Source organism: Hemiscyllium ocellatum, chromosome 17 (genome assembly GCF_020745735.1).
Source record: "Hemiscyllium ocellatum isolate sHemOce1 chromosome 17, sHemOce1.pat.X.cur, whole genome shotgun sequence".
Lineage (NCBI taxonomy): Eukaryota > Metazoa > Chordata > Chondrichthyes > Orectolobiformes > Hemiscylliidae > Hemiscyllium > Hemiscyllium ocellatum.
Window position 1 is genome coordinate 71,108,451 of NC_083417.1, and position 20,265 is coordinate 71,128,715.

At 40.0% G+C, this 20,265-nt stretch overlaps 1 protein-coding gene across 1 annotated transcript in view; it reads left to right on the top strand.

The window, feature by feature from the left end:
- Positions 1-20,265, top strand: part of hydin (HYDIN axonemal central pair apparatus protein) — an 888,678-nt gene that overhangs the window by 509,486 nt on the left and 358,927 nt on the right. The window contains exons 25-26 of the mRNA XM_060837518.1: positions 16,451-16,576; positions 18,469-18,592. Coding sequence (XP_060693501.1) covers positions 16,451-16,576; positions 18,469-18,592 — 250 coding nt within the window. The remainder of the gene's footprint in view (positions 1-16,450; positions 16,577-18,468; positions 18,593-20,265) is intronic.

Sequence of the window (20,265 nt, forward strand, 5' to 3'; positions counted from 1 at the left end):
ATTCCATTTACTCTGTGTAATATTAAGAAATGGTTGGAGGCACTGGATACCGCAAAGCTTATGGCCTCTGATGACATTCTGAAAATATACTGGAAACTTGTGCTCTAGAACTTGACATACCTCCAGCCAAGCTGTTCCAGTACAGCTTCAACACTAGCATCTACCCAATAGTTTGAAAAATTGTCTTGTTATGTGCTGTACACAAAAAGCAGGACAATTCCAAATAGGCCAGTTACTACCCCATTAGTTTACTCTCAATCATTCAAGCAGATTGATTGAAGGTGCCATAAAGAGTGCTATTAAGCAGCATCTGCTCAGTAGTAGCTGCTCAATGATTCCGAATGTGGTTTCTGCCAGAGTGACTCAGCTCCTGGCCCCATTACAGCCTTGGTTCAGACAGAAACAAAAGACTCAAAGGTAAGGTGAGAGTGACAGCCTTTGCTATCAAGGCTATCTTTGATCAAGGAGCCTTAGTAAAACTGGCATCAAGAGGCAAACTCTCCATTACTTTGACTCATACCTGGTACATAGGAAGATGGTTGTGGTTGTTCGAGATCAGTCATCTCAGCTCCATGACATCTCTGCAGGAGTTCCTCAGGGTAGTGTCCTCAGCTCAACAATCTTCATTGCTCATTAATGACCCTCCTTCCATAATACAATGAGAAGTGAAAATCTTTCTTACTAATGTCTGGAAGCTAATACCAAACTTTGGAGAGTTCTTTCACAGACATAATCATACTCACATCACAGCTTACAGATAATGTCCCAGATATAAGAACATTGAGTATCAGAGTTGGGATGTCAGGTTGCAGCTGTACAGGACATTGGTGAGGCCACTTCTGGAATACTGTGTACGATTCTGGTCACCCTTCTATTGGAAAAAGGGTGCAGAAAAGATTTACAAGGATGTTGTGGGGACTGGAGGGTTTGAGTTTTAGGGAGATACTAAATAGTCTTTTTTTCCAAGAGTATTAGAGGTTGAGGGAAGACTTTATAGAGGTTTATAAAATCATGAGGGGCATGGATATGGTGAATAGCAAAAGTTTTCTTCCTAAGGTTGATGAGTCCAAAACTAGAGGGCATAGATTTAAAGTGAAGTTTCACAGTGCAAGAATGGAATGAGCTGCCAGATGATGGCACAATGACAACATTTAAAAGGTATCTGGATAGTTATATGAATAGGAAAGGTATTTAGAGGAATATGGGTAAATTCTGGCAAATGAGACTAGGTCAGACAAGGATTTCTGGTTTGCAAGGACAAGTTCAACCAAAGAGTTTGTTTCTATGCTGTATGACTTGATGTGGGGATGTTCATTATTGATCACTTTAATGCGTGGACTGTTAACTGTGTTGTGAATTGTCACGGTTTTTACTATGTTGACGGTGTTATAGCACACTGTTAGTTTTGTTGCTGTCTGTGTCCATATTCAAATGCTACAAGATCTGAATAATATTAATAATAATAAGCTAATACATCAAGAATCCACTCCTTCCATGACTGACATTCAGCAGCAGCACTGTACTATCTGTGTACACCGCAGCAATTCACCTCAGTTCTTTAGACAGCACCGTCCAAACCAATGATCATTTCCATTAGGAGGATAAGAGCAGCAGATATGTAGGAAGGCCACCCCTGCAATTTTCTCTCTAAACCCCTCACCATCCTGACTTGGAAATATACTTCACTCTCTCTGAGTGAAAATCCTATAATTCTCTCCCTAAGGGTATCATGGGTCTACTTACAGTACATGGACTGCAGTGGTTCAAGAAGGCATCTCTTTAAAACCTGCATCTTGCACCAAATGTTCGGTTACTTTTCCTGCTATCTTCTGTGTGATATCAAATCTTGTTTGATAATGGTTCTAAAGCATTTTGAAATATTTTATTATTTTTGTTACGTCACGGTAGTGAACTCTTCTGTTCAACAAATCAAACTCCCAAAAAAGCTCACCTCGCCATATAATCTAGTAAAAAGTGAGTTCCAGGCAACTCCCAAATTCCACATTTTAAAGAAAATAACATCAATTTATTCTTTAACTTGAAAAGTGAACATTAAACAAATATTCACAACTCTAAGTCCCGTCCCCCTGTTTCTCTTAACTGCTTATTATCTGCCTTCAACTCTATAAAAATATACTGTTCAATAAAACACTTTTATTGTTTAATAAAATTGCATCAACTTAATTTCAAAAGCATACAGTGTCTGTCTGTGCTAGTGTCTTTCTTCGAGCTGAGGACCTCCCTGGGTCTCTTCTTTCTTTTACTGCGTATATGTTTCATATGAAAAGGTACCTTTTGATAAAAGGTGTTTAAATGTTTTAGGTCTTTCTCGATGGCAGTTACTCTGACTTCAAAATGCCTGCTTTTTTAATACCCCCAACTCTGGATTGTCTCATTGGTTCGATGTTGGCAAAGCAATACATTCAAACTCGATTGTGTTTTAGTATCCTGAGGCATAATTTAAACTCGGAGAAAGTGAGGACTGCAGATGCTGGAGATCAGAGCTGAAAAATGTATTGCTGGAAAAGTGTAGCAGGTCAGGCAGCATCCAAGGAACAGGAGAATTGACCTTTCAGGCATAAGCCCTTCTTCAGGAATCCTGAAGAAGGGCTTATGCCCGAAACGTCGATTCTCCTGCTCCTTGGATGCTGCTTGACCTGCTGCGCTTTTCCAGCAACACATTTTTCAGCACAATTTAAACTGATTGGTTAAGTTTGTCAAAATGGCAGCCAACTCGTGTATCTATTTCACAGTCAAATGTTACATATTTTCAATTTTTCAATACACCCTGAGACTGCTAGTTCGCCATTGGACAGGTGCTTGTAAGCTCTCAGTGTAAAACAGCACTCACTCTCTCGCAAAGGCACAGTACATGCTTCAGCCTCATAACACATTAAAGGTGCTATATAAATTATTGTCACTTCAGCGTGGTACTGAGGGAGTGCTACTTTGTCAGAGATATCCTTTGCCTTCTCAGGTAGACGGAAAAGATCTTGTGACACTATGACAAAGATGTGATGTGGAGGTGTGGATATTGGATTGGGGTGGACAAAGTTAAAAATCGTGCAACACCAGGTTATAGTCTAACAGGCTTATTTGTAAACACACGCTTTTGGAGCACTGCTCCTTTGTCAGATAGTTGGAGCAGGTTCAAAGGACGCAGAATTTATAACCAAAAAACCATAGTTGATGAAGGTGCAGCACTCTGAAAACTTGTATTTCCAAATAAACCAGGTGGACTATAACCTGGTGTCATATGATTGTAAGCGTATTACAAAGATGAGCAAGGTCGAAAATGTATTCATCAATCAATCTAACTTTGATGTCCTAACCACCATTAAACCATTTGTCTTAGTTCTTAGTCTGCTCGTTCCCCCACACTAAGCCTTATCTTCACTCTTGTAAGTGCAAGCATCACAGCTTTGAAGGGATATGTAGACAACTGATTAGCCATTCATTGACAGGCTCACATTGACATATTCACATTAATATCTGTTTGGTAGTGCTCTCATTGCTAGATGCTTTTGTTTAGAAGGGTATGAAAGAAGAAAGTGAAATCAGAGAAACACAGTGATACAACACATATTCAGACCACAGAATTTAATGAGTTGTTTCCTTTCACTTCCTTTTCATTCTTTAATGATGGCAAGGTTGTTTAAACATTAGTGTTCATTCTTTCATTAGTTGAGGATTTGTTCTTTCACTTTCCATGAAGGTATTTCTCATTCAACAGAGGATTGCAGACAAAGGGGAGTGGAAGACAGCTAGCTGTTATGGGAAACTTTCTGGTATATCTCCATACAAAGGAGAAAGAAAGATTTTTTATGTTTTCTCTTCACAGGCTGGATGTTTACTGCCGTACAAGTCTTTGTCACCTGGTCGGAGTCAACCAAAATATTGTTGTTAAGCTATTGTTCCTTAGATCAAAACCCATCAGTTCTGTGGATTCTGCGTTTGCTCTCACAGTTCCAGAAAAATGCAACATTGCAATGAGCTCCAGTAAATATAAATTTTAAAACTAAAGCCCTTTATTTTTAAGAATAGTCCTTAGTTTAAAGCAGTACCATCCCCTTATTATTCACAATCCAAAAAGTAAAGGAAATAAAAAAAATGTGGTTTTTACACTATCCTGATTGTAACTTCCACTTTCCTATGGACCCCCAATGACTAGTCATCTGCTTGCTGAATAAACATCTAACCACCTTTGTTAAATTCTATCTACAGCCATGGAGAGATTTCAGCCCTTGTCTCCAAGTACTAGCCTGGGCCGTTACCACCACCTCTCCCAGTTACATTGACTGATTTCTTAGACAAGGACCACCAGAGCAGGGCTACACAGCCAAGGAAGAAAGAGGATTAACATACCTTAAGAGTTTCTACTGTACAGTGGGTGTGCCAGAGAAGAGTGATATTTATTTGAAAGCGATGTGACTTTGGTATATTGGATCTTTGTTATTTAAATATACATAACCCACCATACATACTCACCTGTTTTGCCTTACCTCAGTTTGTATTCTAGAGATTCTTGATGAAACCTCCTGCCTAATCTCCTGTATTGCAAATTCTGATGGCTGTCTTGGTTCTTTCTACAAATGCACTGAAATGAACTACTGTTGCATCTCGAAAATTTAAACATAGATGTCTCAGTAGTGTGCTTGGTTGTCTCTCCTGTTGAGCTCAATATCTGAGGCTGGCATTCTCATCTGAATGTGAACTCTAGTGACACTGGTCCTGTCGGAAATACAGGGGATGCAAATCAAATCAACGCCAGCTTCAATTGTGCACAGATTTTTCTTGTGAAATGTTAAATTGGTAGAGTATGATTAAATAACATTCCTTGGCACAGGCAGATTTCATTAGAACATAAACAAAAGAGGCATTCACCTCTTCTGCCTGTTGCTTCTGAAGTTATGTAGAAAATGTATAGTGAAGAGCAGTTAATTTATTTATCACATCGTCTTCTATAGTGATGCATCTATAATCTTAGCAAAGACAGAGCAGTCTCAATTTATCATATTTCAATATCTTCACCTATTCTTAAACTTTTCTTTTCCTTTCATTTTGTATTCCTGTTGCAAATAAGTTAATTAATAGCGCACTAGTCAGTCTGATGGGAGTTTGCTACAGTTCTGTGATTCTTGAAATGAAGTAGTCTCATCTGCAGTTTGCTAATTTTGTTTTCATGCCCTCTGGAATTCCAGTCATAGTGTGAGCTCAAGACTTTGCTTGTGTCAACGTATGTCTAGAGAAGCGATATTCATTAGCTTTTTGGATACAAGCCATGCCCCATGCCCCATGGTCAATGTTGTTCTTTGGAGCTTTATAAGAGAGGCTGGCTGAGCATACCTCTTGGTATGAAATCAAACAGAGTCTGCAGGGAACAAAGTTTTAAGGCATTATTCCTGTTGTGTTAGTGCAATCTTTGCTCTCCTTTGTGACTATTTTCCACTGTATATGTGCCAACTGCTATTGCATCTCTCACCATCTATGACTATGTGACAATTGCTGTGTTGTCCAGTGATGTATTTTCAGCCTGGAACAGTAGAGCTTCCTTCATTCCAGCATCTGCAAGATTGAGGGCATTGGAGCCAATGTTAACCTATTTTGTCTAGCAGGAAACTGACAGGCCTGAGTGTAACTCTGTAGTTACACTGAACATGAATTTTCACTCCATTGTCAATGAAGAGTATTATCAGGGAGGGTGTAAATCCTGCATATCTAAATATTCTCTGGCATTTAGAAGTGATCTAAGCAGGTTTTGAGAAGATTTGTAGCTCAGGTTGAGATTCTAGATGTAGGTTTGCTCGCTGAGCTGGAAGATTCATTTCCAGACAGTTCGTCACCCTACTAGGTAACATCTTCAGTGGGCGTCTGGGCAAAGCTTCACGCGGAGGCCCACTGACGATGTTACCTAGTAGGGTGACAAAACATCTGGAAACGAACCTTGCAGCTCAGCGAGCAAACCTACATCCGGAAGTGATCGAATTAAATCGTAAAAATATTCTCTTAAGCTTTGATGGGTGCATGTTTCTCCTGAGGCACAGACTCTGAATAAGAGGGAGATAATTTAGGACTGAGATGTGTTTTATTTTGCTCAGAGGCTTATGAATGTTTGGAAATCTCTATCCCAGAAGGTTGCTGTGTTTTAGTCGTTGACTACATCCAGGACAGAGACTGGTAGACTTTGCATATTAACAACAAGGGATGCTGCAGGAAAATAGTGTTGAGGTAGAAAATCAACCAAGTAGTTGAATGACAAAGCAGGTTTCAAAGGCAAAATGGCTCCCGTTTCTATTTCCTATATTCCTAACCTGACCTTCTATCAATCTCTTACTCGGGGAGTTAGTTTAATACTCTCCCCAAATTGTGTGACTCTAACCAGTAATATCACATTTTGCTGGTGCTGATTTGACTTTCTTAATAGGAGGTGTTCATCCTTGATGTACATTTACAGCCGTCAGACAAATACAATCCACATCCCTCAAATTATCTACTAGATTCCCCGGAATATATTGCACACTCCATGCCTGCCTCCCCTCGTCTCTGAAGTCACATCTCTCGGTCACCCTTAAGAGGACAAAAGCCATCATACTTGGCTCATTGCCAGAAGATCAATTTCCACCACCATCTCATCATTAGGCTCCCGAAGTCTTTCTCCAATACATCCAGATTCAGACCAGATTCAGTGTAGTGTCCCAGAGTACCAACTTCAACATCTTCGTTTTGGATTAGTGGTGCTGGAAGAGCACAGCAGTTCAGGCAGCATCCTTCACCGCTGCTCCCTCACCACCAGACGCCTAGAGGAAGAACGTCTCATCTTCCACCTCGGAACACTTCAACCCCAGGGCATCAATGTGGACTTCAACAGTTTCTTCATTTTCCATTTCCCCACCTCCCCCTAGTTCCAAACTTCCAGCTCAGCACTGTCCCCATGACTTGTCCTACCTGCCTACCTTCTTTTCCACCTATCCACTCCACCCTCCTCCCAGACCTATCACCTTCATCCCCTCCCCTACTCACTATTGTACTCCATGCTACTTTCTCCCCACCCCCACCCTCCTCTAGCTTATCTCTCCACGCTTCAAGCTCTCTGCCTTTATGCCTTGATGAAGGGTGTTTGCCCGAAACTTCGATTTCCCTGCTCCTCGGATGCTGCCTGAACTGCTGTGTTCTTCCAGCACCACTAATCCAAAATATGGTTTCCAGTATTTGCAGTCATTGTTTTTACCTAGTTCAACATCTTCATGTTAATTCCTTCCGATACCTCATTGTATTCCATTCAGAAAATTCCTCATAACATCCAAGTACTTACATGCCAAATCACTTGTGCACCCTTTTTTTCCCCTGCTTCAACCTTATGGTACAACCATCTGTCACAACACAATTTTTCTGTTAATTCTCTACCATGCTGCCTCTGTCCTCATCACTCCTGTTGGGCTCCGCAGCATCACAAATGCAGTCTTCTATTTGTTGGCGGTATGGTAGCTCAGTGGTTAGCATTGCTGCCTCACAGTGCCAGGGACCCGGGTTTGATTCCAGCCTCGGGCGACTGTCTGTGTGGAGTTTGCACATTCTCCCTGTGTCTGTGTAGGTTTCCTCTGCGTGCTCCAGCTCCCTCCCTCAATCCAAAGATGTGCAGGTCAGGTGAATTGGCCATGCTAAATTGTCCATAGTGTTCAGGGATGTGTAGGTTAGGTGCATTAGTCAGGGATAAATATTGGTTAATGGGATAAGAGAGTGGGTCTGGGTGGGTTACTTTTCAGAGGGTCAGTGTGGACTTGTTGGGCCAAAGGGCCTGTTTCCACAGTGTAGCGATTCTATTCTATTTTATATTCATTCTGCATGATATCAAGAAATGAGGGCACTGGATACATTCAAGACTTTAGACCCTGACAACGTTTTTGCTATAGTAAAATTAGCCATGGCATTATTCAAGCTGTTTCAATCTAGCTGCAACATGGTGTCTCGACAACAATGTGGAAAATTTCCCATTTTGTCCCACCCACAAAAGTAGGACTAACTCGATCCAAGCAATTATCTGCTATTTCACTATTCTCAATTATCAGCAAAGTGATGGAAGGTGCCATTTTCTATCTGCTATCAAGTAATACTTACTCAACAATAACTTGGTCATCATGACTCACTTTAAGTTCCGCCAGGGCCAATTACCTCTGGATATCATTATGGCTTTGCTTCGAGTAATGGATAAAAGAACTGACTGCTGTTAACTTCAAGGTACTAGCTGATTCAGTTTGGCATCAAAGAACCTTAGCAAAGTTGAAGTTCATGGGAATCAGGAAGAAAGTCTCCACTGGTTCAAGTTGTATTTCAGACAAAGATTGATGGTTTTCATTTTTAAATTCATTATTGAGATGTGGGCAAGGCTAGTATTTGTTACCTCTTCCCAGTTACCCTTAAGCAGATGACAGTGAGTTGTCTTCTTAAAATTCTGTATTCCGTGATGTAGGTACACCCAAAGTGGTGTCAGGATTTTAACAATCAAGGAATGGCAATATAGTTTCCAGTGAGGGCTGTGTATGACTTGGAGAGGAACTCACAGGTGTTGATGTTCCCATGCATCTGCTGCCCTTATGCTTCTCGATGGTGGAGGCTGCATGTTTACAATGTATTGTTGAAGCTTGCAAAGATGCTGTGATCCATCTTCTTTATGATAAATACTTTGACAGTGAATGTTTAAGTTGGTAGATGAGCTGCTGATTAAGTAGGCTTGGATGGCTTCCACATGGCAATCTTCCACTTTGCAAAAGGAGCAACATAAATCCATCTTGAGATAGCCTCACTGACCAAAAACATTCTCATTTCACAGCTTGAGAAAACAGAAACAATATCAGTTCTGACAATAACCCACACAACAGCAATCCAGAAATCAAGAGCTGATCTGTAAGACTACATTTTCACAGACCTCACAAGATTCTTTCAAGTTTTAAAATGTCAGGTGGAAGTCCTGCCACCATTTCAATATGTGCAGTTTTTTGTTGGCAAAGGAGGTGAGTGTGGCAAGATGTAATTCACAAAGGCAAGAAACTGGTCCTTGAGAGTATTTGATGCAAGCTGCTCGTAGTTTAGTAATCAACAAAACATCTCAGAGGTGTCTCTTTGGACATTTGAACCTCATCAAAGAACGTACATTTCATAGTTCCACATCAGCTGTGACTCAGTTGATAACATTGTTGCCTTGGAATAGAGTGTGTTGGTTCAGGCTTCATTGCATGCGAAAGCAGGGATTTCACATTCATTGAAATTTCCATCTGTTTTCTCAAGTTGATATAACTCTAATGAATGCAAAGAAGTCCTCCTTATTTTCCTGGCCAATATTTGTCTCTCAAACAACACCTCTGAAACAGATCTGATTATTATCACATTGCGGTTTGTGCAACATTGCTGTGCTCGAACCAGCTACTGTGTTTTCACCATTACAATAGTGATAACATTTCAAAATTAGTTCATTACTTGGAAACCAATTTGGGACGTACAAAAGTTTTGAGAAGAGTTCTATAAATCCAAGACTTCTATCAATTATGGGTTGTCTGTGGAATTGAGTACTCAATTGGTTAAATGTGCGTAATCTTGCTGTACAATTCCTTGCCTTCACACTCACTTGTCTAAGTAGTAAAATGTTGAAAGAGTTCTTATGAACATCATCATTTTGAATGAATGTTTGTGTGGAAGTTGTGAACTTGAAATTAAGTATCTGCTGACAGTGCTGTTCCTGGAGTAATCATGTTTGCAAATTCCATTCACTGATGTTCAAAACAAATTGCACACCAAACAATTTCAGCATTTCGAAAAAAATTGTTGTCCAGCAGTTGACGTGTGTCTGTAATTTGTCTCAGCATTTATCTTCAGCAATTATTATGCGTGGGTTGCAATAAATAATCCCTAACCTCTTTCATAGTCAGGCATTTTGTTTATGCCAGTCCATCAGTAATATCCAGTGATAGAAAACCTGTACTACATAGAAAAACATGGCTGCAAACAAAACAGAATGAGAAAATATTCCAGTTAAAACTGAATCATAGCACAGTAACTTAACAATTCAGGCATTTTATTGAAAGCAGTCAGTTTTCAGGCTAAAATCAGCAATTCCATGGAAAAAATGCTGTTGGTTTAATTAATGAGTCATAGAGTCATAAAAGGTAGAAACTGGCCACTTGGCCCATCATGTCAATGTTGACCAACAAATACTGAACTACATTAATCCTCTTTTCTGCACTTGGTCCATATCCTACTGCACCTTCCCATTATAAGTACTCAACTGCTTCTTAAATGTTGCGGGTAGACCTGCTGCCACTGCCCTCTCAAGTAGCAAATTACATATTTCAGCCTCTCTCTGGGTGGAAAAAAGTTTCCTTTGATCCTCACCAAACTATACTCACCTTAAGTTTATGCCACCTGGTCTTAAACATGTCTGCCATTGGGAAAAACTTCACACAATTTACCCTATCTGTGTCTCTCATAATATTGCATACCTCAATCAGATTCCATCTGATCCTCTTCCAGCTTATCCATCACTCCTTTTAAGTGAGCCCTTTCATCCCAGGCAACATTCTGATGAAACCCGTCTACACCCTTTCCAGTGCAATCACATTCTTCCGATTGCGTGGTGACTACAACTTCACACAGAATTCTATATGCGGCCCAACCAATGTTTTAAACTGTTGTAACAAGACATGCTCCTTGATCCATGTGTACATCACTGATCACTAGCTTCCAATCATGCAAACAACCCTCCACCATTACAAAATGCAGACTGGGTGACCACTTTTGCAGAGCACCTACATTCTGTCCATTAAAATAACCCAGGCTTCAAGTTGCCTGCCACTTCAACACACCTCTGTGTTGCCATGTCAAAACATTTAGCACAGTCTGGTGAAGTGCTCCACTATGGCTCAGTGCAAGCTGGAAGAACAGCATCTCATTTTCCTCCTGGGTACCCTGCAGCTGCTTGGGCTGAACATAGAGTTCAATAACTTTAGAGCCTTATTCTGTCCTTCCCTGTTTTTTTACCAACTCCCACACTCTGGTCCTGTGAAGACATGTGTTGCCTATTCTCTATTACTGTCAGCTGTCATTGTCATTCATTTAGTTTCTCTTCTGTCCTGGCCTACTATCAGTAAACCCCTTATCTGCCTACCTCTTTCATATGTCTCTCTCTTTCTCTCTCTCTCTCTCTCTCTCTCTCTCTCACACACACACACTCTCTCTCTGGGCTCCATCTCCTCCTATCCGCCTTGTCTTATGCATAAATACCACCTTTTCCTAGCTGCGGTCATATCCAATGAAGAGTCATCAGACTGAAAACATTAACTCTCCTTTCTCCCCACAGATGCTGCTAGACCTGCTGGGTTTCCCAGTAATTTCTGTTTTTGTTCCAGAATCACCCTTTGCCTTCTATTTGCAAGCTAATTCTGGAAGCAGTTTGCTGAGTTGCCTTGGATCCCACTGGCTGTGACCTTTTGGACCAGCCTTCCATATGGAACCTTGTCAAGGGCCTGACTGAAGGCCATGCAAACCACATCAACTGCATTACCCTCATCAATGTATTTAATCACCTTCAAAAACTTCAATTAGTCAGGTAGGATTACTCCATAAAATCCATGCTGCTATCTCTGATCAATCCCTGCCTTCCCAAATCTTGATTAATCCTGTCCTTCAAAATTTTTTCCAATATCTCTGTGGGTTTCCTCTGGGTGCTCCGGTTTCCTCCTGCGGTCCGGGAGTGTGCAGGTTAGGTGGGTTGGCCATGCTGAATTGCCCATGGTGTTAGGTGAAGGGGTGGATGCGGGGGAATGGGTCTGGGTGGGTTGCGCTTCAGTGGGTCGTGTGGACTTGTTGGGCCGAGGGGCCTGTTTCCACACTGTAAGTAATCTAAAAAGAAAATTCCCCACCAGCTATGTCAGACTAACTGGTCTGTAACTACCTCTCCTTTCTGCCCTTCTTGAATATTAGCTATCCTCCAATCATCTGGCACTTCACCTGTGGCTAGCGAAGTATTTCATATCTCACTAGGGGCCCAACAATCTCTTTCCTTATCTCCCATTGTGGCCTGGAATATATCTCGCTATGCCCTGGGGAATTATGCATCTGTATGCTCACTAAAGCATCTAATACCTCCTCCTTATTAATCTTAATATGGTGTTGAACTTGACCACCCTAATTGAAATCTCCAGTTACAATATCTTCTACCTCACCTCCATCTGAATACAGATGATAACTTTTGATTCAAGACCTCACCCATGTCCTCTGGTTCAACACACATATTGACCCTTTTGCCTTTGATAGAAGCCATTCTTAACCTGTAAATCTTTTTACTTTTAGTCTAACAGACTAAACAACACTCACTCAACAACACCATAGCTATATTATCTGTAAGTGACTTTCAATAACTTGCCCATGTTCTTTCAGTAGCATCTCCAAAATTCTCAATGTTCACCACCTGCAAGGACTTAAGCAGCATGTGCACAAGAATACCTTTACGTCTTTATGCAAACATCCCATCTTTTACTTGGATGGCAATTCCCTCATCATTGATAAGTCAAAATTCTGGAATTCCCAATCAAATTGCTTTGTGGGAGTGCATTAACTACAAGGACTACTGCATTTAAGAAGGTCTGTATCTTTCAAAACAACTTGAATGTTGTCTTCCCTTATGACCCAGTACCTTCCAGTTTTATCCCCCTTATCCTCCTCCTTATTTCTGCTGGGGTTTAATTCTGGTGTTAGGAATTCAAGCCTAACTGATGTTCTTTTTAATGTGTGAGGTGGTAGGCAGAAATGTATGGTTAAGACATTGCACCAATATACATAAATGATGATAGATGAAAGCGAAACATGGCTGATTTTATTCCTCTCCTGTACAGTACGGTGGTTAGTTTATCAAGCTGTTCACCATGGAGGGCATGACTGCCTCATCCACTATGTATCATACACATGCTGTCCATGTGGAGGCACTGGATCTTAATTGGTTGAATCCTAGTCTGATGCTTTCAAACCTCCCTTGAACACTGGTACTGAGACTAATGTACCCTTCCGAGAAATAAGAAGGTAGAGGAGAAAAAGACCAAATTTAGATGGATGATGTTCATCACTCAAGAAACCCTGGATCTCAAACCAGAGTATCCAAATGAAATTTGATTTGTCTGTGACTTTCATTTATGGACTATTATCAATTCTATCATTCCCAATTTTTTTTTGTGTTGGGGTGGCGATACTGGGCTGTAATGTACCGAAGGAATCACCATTCAAGTAGTTTGGGATGGAACTTGTTCTATTTTGTCCCATTTTAAAATAATTTCTGGTTCTGATTTGGATGTGCCTTTTTTGTAGTTAGATTTTTAATTCAACAAAATGCTGGGTTGTTGATGCCTGCCATGATTATCCATCTTTTCTTCTCTCTGTTTAGTTTGCAAACAGGTAGAAGAATCCACCTGGTGTGCCAAGATCAGCTGGCAGAACTGGCACATTGAAAAGTGCCTTGCTAGACTCCTTTTGTCCATATCTTGGCATATTTTTAGACTTCTCCTCTTACAGACTTACTGTCTTCAGCTTTAACCTGACATCATGAGGAACTGATGCTATGTCTACCCAAGATATTTCCAGAGCGGACTGATCCAGCTGCCCCTCCGCCTGGCTAGAAACTCATAGACTATCCATCGCCAGCACTTGCATTGTTCATACTCTAAACATTGCATTGCCCTCAACTGAATCCTAGCCGGGTATCAAGTGGTAGGGAGGGAAAACTTTACTTCATTTCCAGCTTCCCGGCCTCAGCAGCTCCAGCCTTCTTGAACCCATTGCCTCCAATTTCTTCCCTCACCCCTGTATCTGCTGCAGCTATGAGGGTACCATCTGAAGAGGTGGAGGTGTTGTTGTCTGCAACCTGTCACAGTCAGCTAATGTCAAGGTCCCCTTCTGAACATGTGCAGCAACCATTTGCTGGTCATTAAGATATTTGGTTAAATGTTGTTGTTTGTTCATGTTACCTCTATAGTGAAAGTAAATTATGGCAGAGTTAGCATGACTGGTAAACGACAAGTGTATAATGTATAAATGGTGGGAGCATCCCTATGTCTGGATTCAAGTCACAGCTGACCCAGAGATGTGTGATAACATGTCTGAACACATTGATTTATAAACATCTGCAATGTGCAAATACATTTCTTCACACACAAGTAACTATTTATTGAAAAGTTGTTCAGTTAAAAAAATCTTCATTTGCATTTCCTAGAAAAGTCTTTTACTTCAGGTTTCTTATCTGCAAACAGCCCTGTTAAAACATTTTATTCATGTGCTTTCAATGCTAAAACATTTTCATTACATGCTGCTCACGCAGGACCAAGGACAACAAGGAAGGTCAACGTTCCAACATTCGTCCAAATTAGTTTTTCAAACTTTTAAAAATAGCTCTCACCAAACAAGGTGAAGGAGGGGAAAATTCTTCTCAGTAGAAACTATGTTTCTACAATCTACCTCTACCTATCATTAGAGGAGAGTCTCCTACAGTTTCTGATTTCACAGTTAGATTGAGAGGTAATTCACTATGTTATCTTCACATTTCTGGAAATTGCAAAACTAGGGTCCTCGGTCTCAAATGCAGCTACAGCAATGGTTGCAGTTGCCTGTCTAACGGTGGAGACTCCATTCCCCCCCATCACTATTTGCCTGGCAGACTTGCCATCTCTTTCATTTGGCTTCTGCATTAATAGAAATCCAGTCAGCTCCAGATTCACAGAAGTGATGGGTTTGCAACCCGGAAGTTAACCCACCTACTGATTCCCACCTCTACAAGTAGCTAGCCCAGAAGAACAGTTGACCATTTCAATTCTTCAAATCTGTTCCACCATTCCAAGATTCCAGAAAATTGATGAAAGAACTCTAACATGATATTACTTCAAAATGTATCAGGACTACAAGATAACAATTGATGTCAATAAATTATTTAAATCACATATAAATGTTCTTGATTTTTACTCAGTCCAGCGAGCAAACATTCTGCTTCCTCTGATCTAGATTCGGAAATTCATCAAGCTTTCTCCTAACTCTGGTACAAATGCAATTTGTGTGTCAGATACAGAGGCACAGAAGCCTCAAGAAATGAATTGTGCTGCAGAATACATGGAGGAACATTGTCAACTTCTTCCTGATGCTTTCACAGTGTTGTAATTTAATGTAATGCTCAATTTTTTATCATTTTGCTTCCCTGTATGTGCACCAGTGATTTAACTCAGTGCTTCCTTTAGATGTAACTTGAGATGGATGGGTAAATTTGTGAAGCCAAAGTCTATAAATTGAGATAAAAAGAGAAGATACTGGAGAAACTCAGCAGGTGTGGCAGCATCTGTAGAAAGAGGAGTAGAGTTAACATTCTGAAGCCAATATGACTCTTCTTCAGATTCTGAGTTTCTCCGTCATTTTTCTTCTTATTTCAGAATTCCAGCAGCTATGGTAGTTCGCTCTTATTTGCCTCTTTAAACTGAGCTAGCTCTCATCTCATGACAGCTGAGTCTTGAAATGGATCCAAGTGGGCTGCAGCTCTTGCCTGGCCTTTGAGTGGACCTCTGAGGAAATGGCTGTAAACCTAGCAGTTCATGAGAGATAGGGGCTTGATTTTGGCCATCTCCAACTGAATCACTGGTACCTTTGATCATCGTTAATTAGTTCATTGTCCATCCCTTTAGAAGTCCTCAGTACAAAGCTTTTGGACTCAGCTTACCAGGCTGATGGTGGGGTTGGTGTCTGCAGCAACTGTCATTGGACTTGATTGTATAAAAATCAAACATCATTTCTTATATTAAACAAAGTAAATGTAAGAGCTGGAATACATAGTGCCTGTGTGTGTATGCAGCTATTTTGGTGCAAAAGCAGTTCTGAGGTTAGACTCACAGGGAGATTCAGTGGTCAAAAGAAAAGCTTTCAGGTTCTGTGTTTTCTTATTCATTCATGGAATGTGGGTGTGGCTGACTGGGTCAGCATTTATTGCCAGTTGCTAATTACCTTTAAGAAGGTGCTGGTGAGTTGCCTTCATGAAGCACTGCAGTCAACTTGGCACACCCACTATGCCATTAGGGAGTTCCAGGATTTTGACTCAGCAACACTGAAGGAGCAGCAATATATTTCCATGTCAGGATGGTGAGTGCATGGTGTCCCCATGTATCTGTTGCCCTTGTCCTTCTAGATTGTAGTGGTTGCCGGATTAGAGGATATTATGTAAAAATGTGGGTTTTGAGGGTGGGGGCACAAGGAGCTACTGTTTGATCAGATCAATTTAGAGTTTGGCAGCTTCCCTTGATTTATTTTTAAACGAATACATGATAGGCTACAAAGTAGATTGAACACATTTGGTTTTCTGTTGTTTGTAGGAGCTTTCTGGAAAGGTAGTTCAAATTGAATGTTACCTCATAATTGTCTGTGTGTTTGTGTTTCCAAATAGTTCACCAGTTTGCAAATCAACAGCAGAAATTGTGGTTTTGGAGACCAAGAATGTTAAAGATGAGACAAAACTCACAGATGAATTACCCTTGGAGGAAGGTACCATGGTTATTGAGGACTCCGACAGGTTAGAATGTATATTCTACAATTCAGACATATTTATTGGATTTTTTGAAGTCTTTTATTGTTCCTTTGTTACATATACATCCTGTCAATCATTCATATCTTGTCCTTGTGTCATTTGTGTTAATATCAAAGTGTTTGCAGACCATCAGAGACCAAACTCCCAAGGTTACTTTACAGTTCCTGCTTGCACTGTTTTAAGCAGACATGCATAACAATGCTAGGAGAAAATCTGCCTGCAATAATCTAAAATGGCTGAAATGTAAATCTGTCGATCTGTCTGGATATTGTATATGGGACAAGGAGTGTAATTTTACCTGCCACATGGGCAGATAATGGCCATTACAGATTGAAATTAGATTGGGTGTAAATTGGATGATGCAACTAAACTCAGACTGTTACATAATTGTACATTCAATTATCTAAGGTTCCTCCCCAGAGATTTTAATGCTTATACAAAGTGCAGAATTCTTATGTGATATAATATCTTCCACCATAGCAGGAACTAAATATTGAAAGCAGGATAGACTGTGATTCTCCAGTCAGACAAAAGCTGCCCTGTTTTCATCCAATGTAATAAGTGCAAGGTGGAAATGATGATGTACAAGCACTTAAAAAGCACAGCTTCCATGCACAGAGGATAATATTGAGTTTGTAATACTTTTAAACTATGTTCCACTAGGCATCTGCAAAAACTAAAGAGAGATCTTTACTGGGTGGTCCAAGGTCACAATATCCCCACAGAGAGTGACATAGATATGCTATATTTAGTAGCATTAGGTTTGGTGCTGTTTATGATCTGAATAGGATGCAATGGAATGGAAATCTTGCCTTTCCAGGCAGGGTGGTGCAAATAGCTCTCAACAACACAGAAAAAAACTTGCATCATTTCAAATGATGTGGCATTGTTTTGGGGAAAAATATTGTATGTTACAGTTCAAGTCACTTTCCAAATATTTAACACGCGTTGTTTGCTTTGGATGTTGGAACTGAACTCTGTATAATTTCTCAGACAGTACGTAAAATATCTACGTCCACAGGGAAGCAAGTACTTATTATGGTGTGAAATTTGACATTATCTGCAGAATAATCTCAGAAATCAGAAAAGCAGAGAACCTTAAAGCATCCTTATGTATGAGTTAGAATCACCTGATATATTTTGCTGCTGAACAATGAGCACTTTGATTCTAAAATTCCAAAATCACCAAATAATCAAGGAGTAAAAGGAGAAGAAATAAATACAATAATTATCTCTTGAGAAAATCTGCTAGGGAAACTAATGGTGCCAATGACTGATGTACAAACTCCACAGAGGCTGGTATCCCATCACAATTCACCCTTTTTTTCACGCGGAGAGTCCTTGACATGGATCCAGCTCCCTCAGAGTCAGCTCTCAGAGCGAACTGATACCCTGACACTCCTGTTAATATCTGTCAGCCAGGGCTCCATGATTGACCTAGATTAACAGCTCCAAACAGGCAACACAAACTCAATGCGATCCACCTGGCCAATTTTGTTCCAAACACTACAAAACCAAAGCAAGCATAATGAGTTTGATATTATATACTTTCAATGTCTAAATCATGAAAGAAAATAGCAATACTTGAAAATTAATGTACAGTTTGTACTTGGGGGCTCCATTTACAAAATGAGTCTGAAATATCACTATTCTTTGCTTCTGAGTTTGGCAGGGAGGCCTGTAAAGTAGGACTGATGCTAGCCCATCAACTTTTACCAAGGAGTTTTCACTCGGTGTAAAGGTTTATTTGTTGCTAATTCTATAGTGTCCTTGTATGCACACATTTATTTTAGTATCATTGAGCCTTAAAGCAGCCATTATCTAATCGCTCATTTTATGGTATTTCTAATCATGTGATTATTATGTTGCCTCCCCAGAAAAATGTCACTTTCCAATATCAATGAAAATGATGTAGAGAAAACTGATGCTGAGAATGAAACACGCGAAGGCCTGGGCTTACCGAAAGAAATTTCACTTAACAGTCTCACAGAAGGACATGAGGTATCCAGTACACCAATTGCAAATCTCCAGTGGTCTTGATTTACCTCAGTATACATTAGCTCAGAGTGCACTTGTTTAAACCAGTTCCAAAATATTGTTATCAGCAGTTGGAGATATGTTGTGTCACATTTACTTATCTACTTTAATTAATTGGCACCCCACCATATATTTAAGAAAATAAAACAGGTCCAAGAAGCAACTGCTATATGTCAAAATCACCCTAACTTTAATACTCCAGAACTACGTTAGACTACAGAGTTCAGAAAGGATGCAACTCCCCTCTATTTTTTGCTGTCAGCTGTCTGATTCAATCTTTAATTCTGGTAGGTCAATGGCAAAATATCCTGACCTAGCTTTTTGTTATTGAGAGAAGTTTCTCAAATCTTGGAAGTAATAAATTGCTGCTTATTGATAAGAGGATATGTTTTTCATTAGTATTTAAATATGCACTTAACTCGCAGTCTCGTGTTATGACACAGACAGCCAAATCAAATCAGCCTCGCTATCCCTGTGTTTGCAACACTGTAAAATTAAAACATTCAATGACCTTCAAAATTGCTCCAATGGTTCCTAACTAGACTTTGTGAGTAACTAACACCAGGCACAAAGTTTAAACTTTAATGAGAATGAACAATTTATTATTAATGCAGTAGCTTTAAGTTGAGCAAAGTTAAATAAGGCAATCTAATTAATGTCTGTGACTTAAAGCACTCCTCTTTGATTATAACTACCACTCACACATAGTCAGACTGACAAACAGACAGAGTTAAAGAATAAATTAAAAGAAAAACGAGAGATGTAACTGGCTAGTTCATTCAAGCATTTTCAACAATACATGGTATCACAGGCACATAGGTCAGTATCTTGCTAGATTTCGGACAACATCAATTCAAATATCTTCCAATGGGTCTCAAGGAATTGTCACTTAATTCTTATAACTGAGATTCTATTATCTGAACTTTAAGTAAGTTGATAATGGGAGGATAACCAGGGAGCAATCAAATCTCCATGGAGTAGCTTTGCCAGCTACTATCGCTTTGACAAAAAAACAGTTCAAACTTTGATTCCTCTTTCTGTTTTTGCCAACATTTTCTTTTATAGACTTGTTAGCACCGGCCTCACTGTGATAGCCCCTGTTAATATCCAGACATCTGCCTCCAGTTGAGCATAACACTTTTCCAGAGCTGAAAGTGTTCCTTGAGCAAGAATGAACCTGAAATTGACTTTCAGTCAATGTCCCATAAACAAATATCAATTTGTTTGTTCTTGCTTCTTTTTTAAAAATAACTGCAGGTCACAGTTTAAAGGTCAGCTTCAAGTCTTACACTTTCAACCAAAAATGGAGAAAAAAAACAGTGAGAGTTCCAACATCAGGTAATTGCTAGGGGGCCAGTTAGCTCAGTTGAAATGATGGCTGGTATGGCATAGAATAATGCCAACAGTGCGGAATTGATCCCATTCTGACTGAAGTAGACTATGGACCTGCGTCCTATCTCTGCTTCTGAAAATGGAAGGCATTGACAAAACAGTACTTTAAAAAAAATTGCCAATAAAACTGCTGAGCTTGAAACAACAATACTCAATGAGCAAAGAATCTGTTATACTGTTGAGTTACACATGGAATGAATGAACAACATTTGCTCTTCATGGTACAAGCAGTGTGTGGCTTTTCC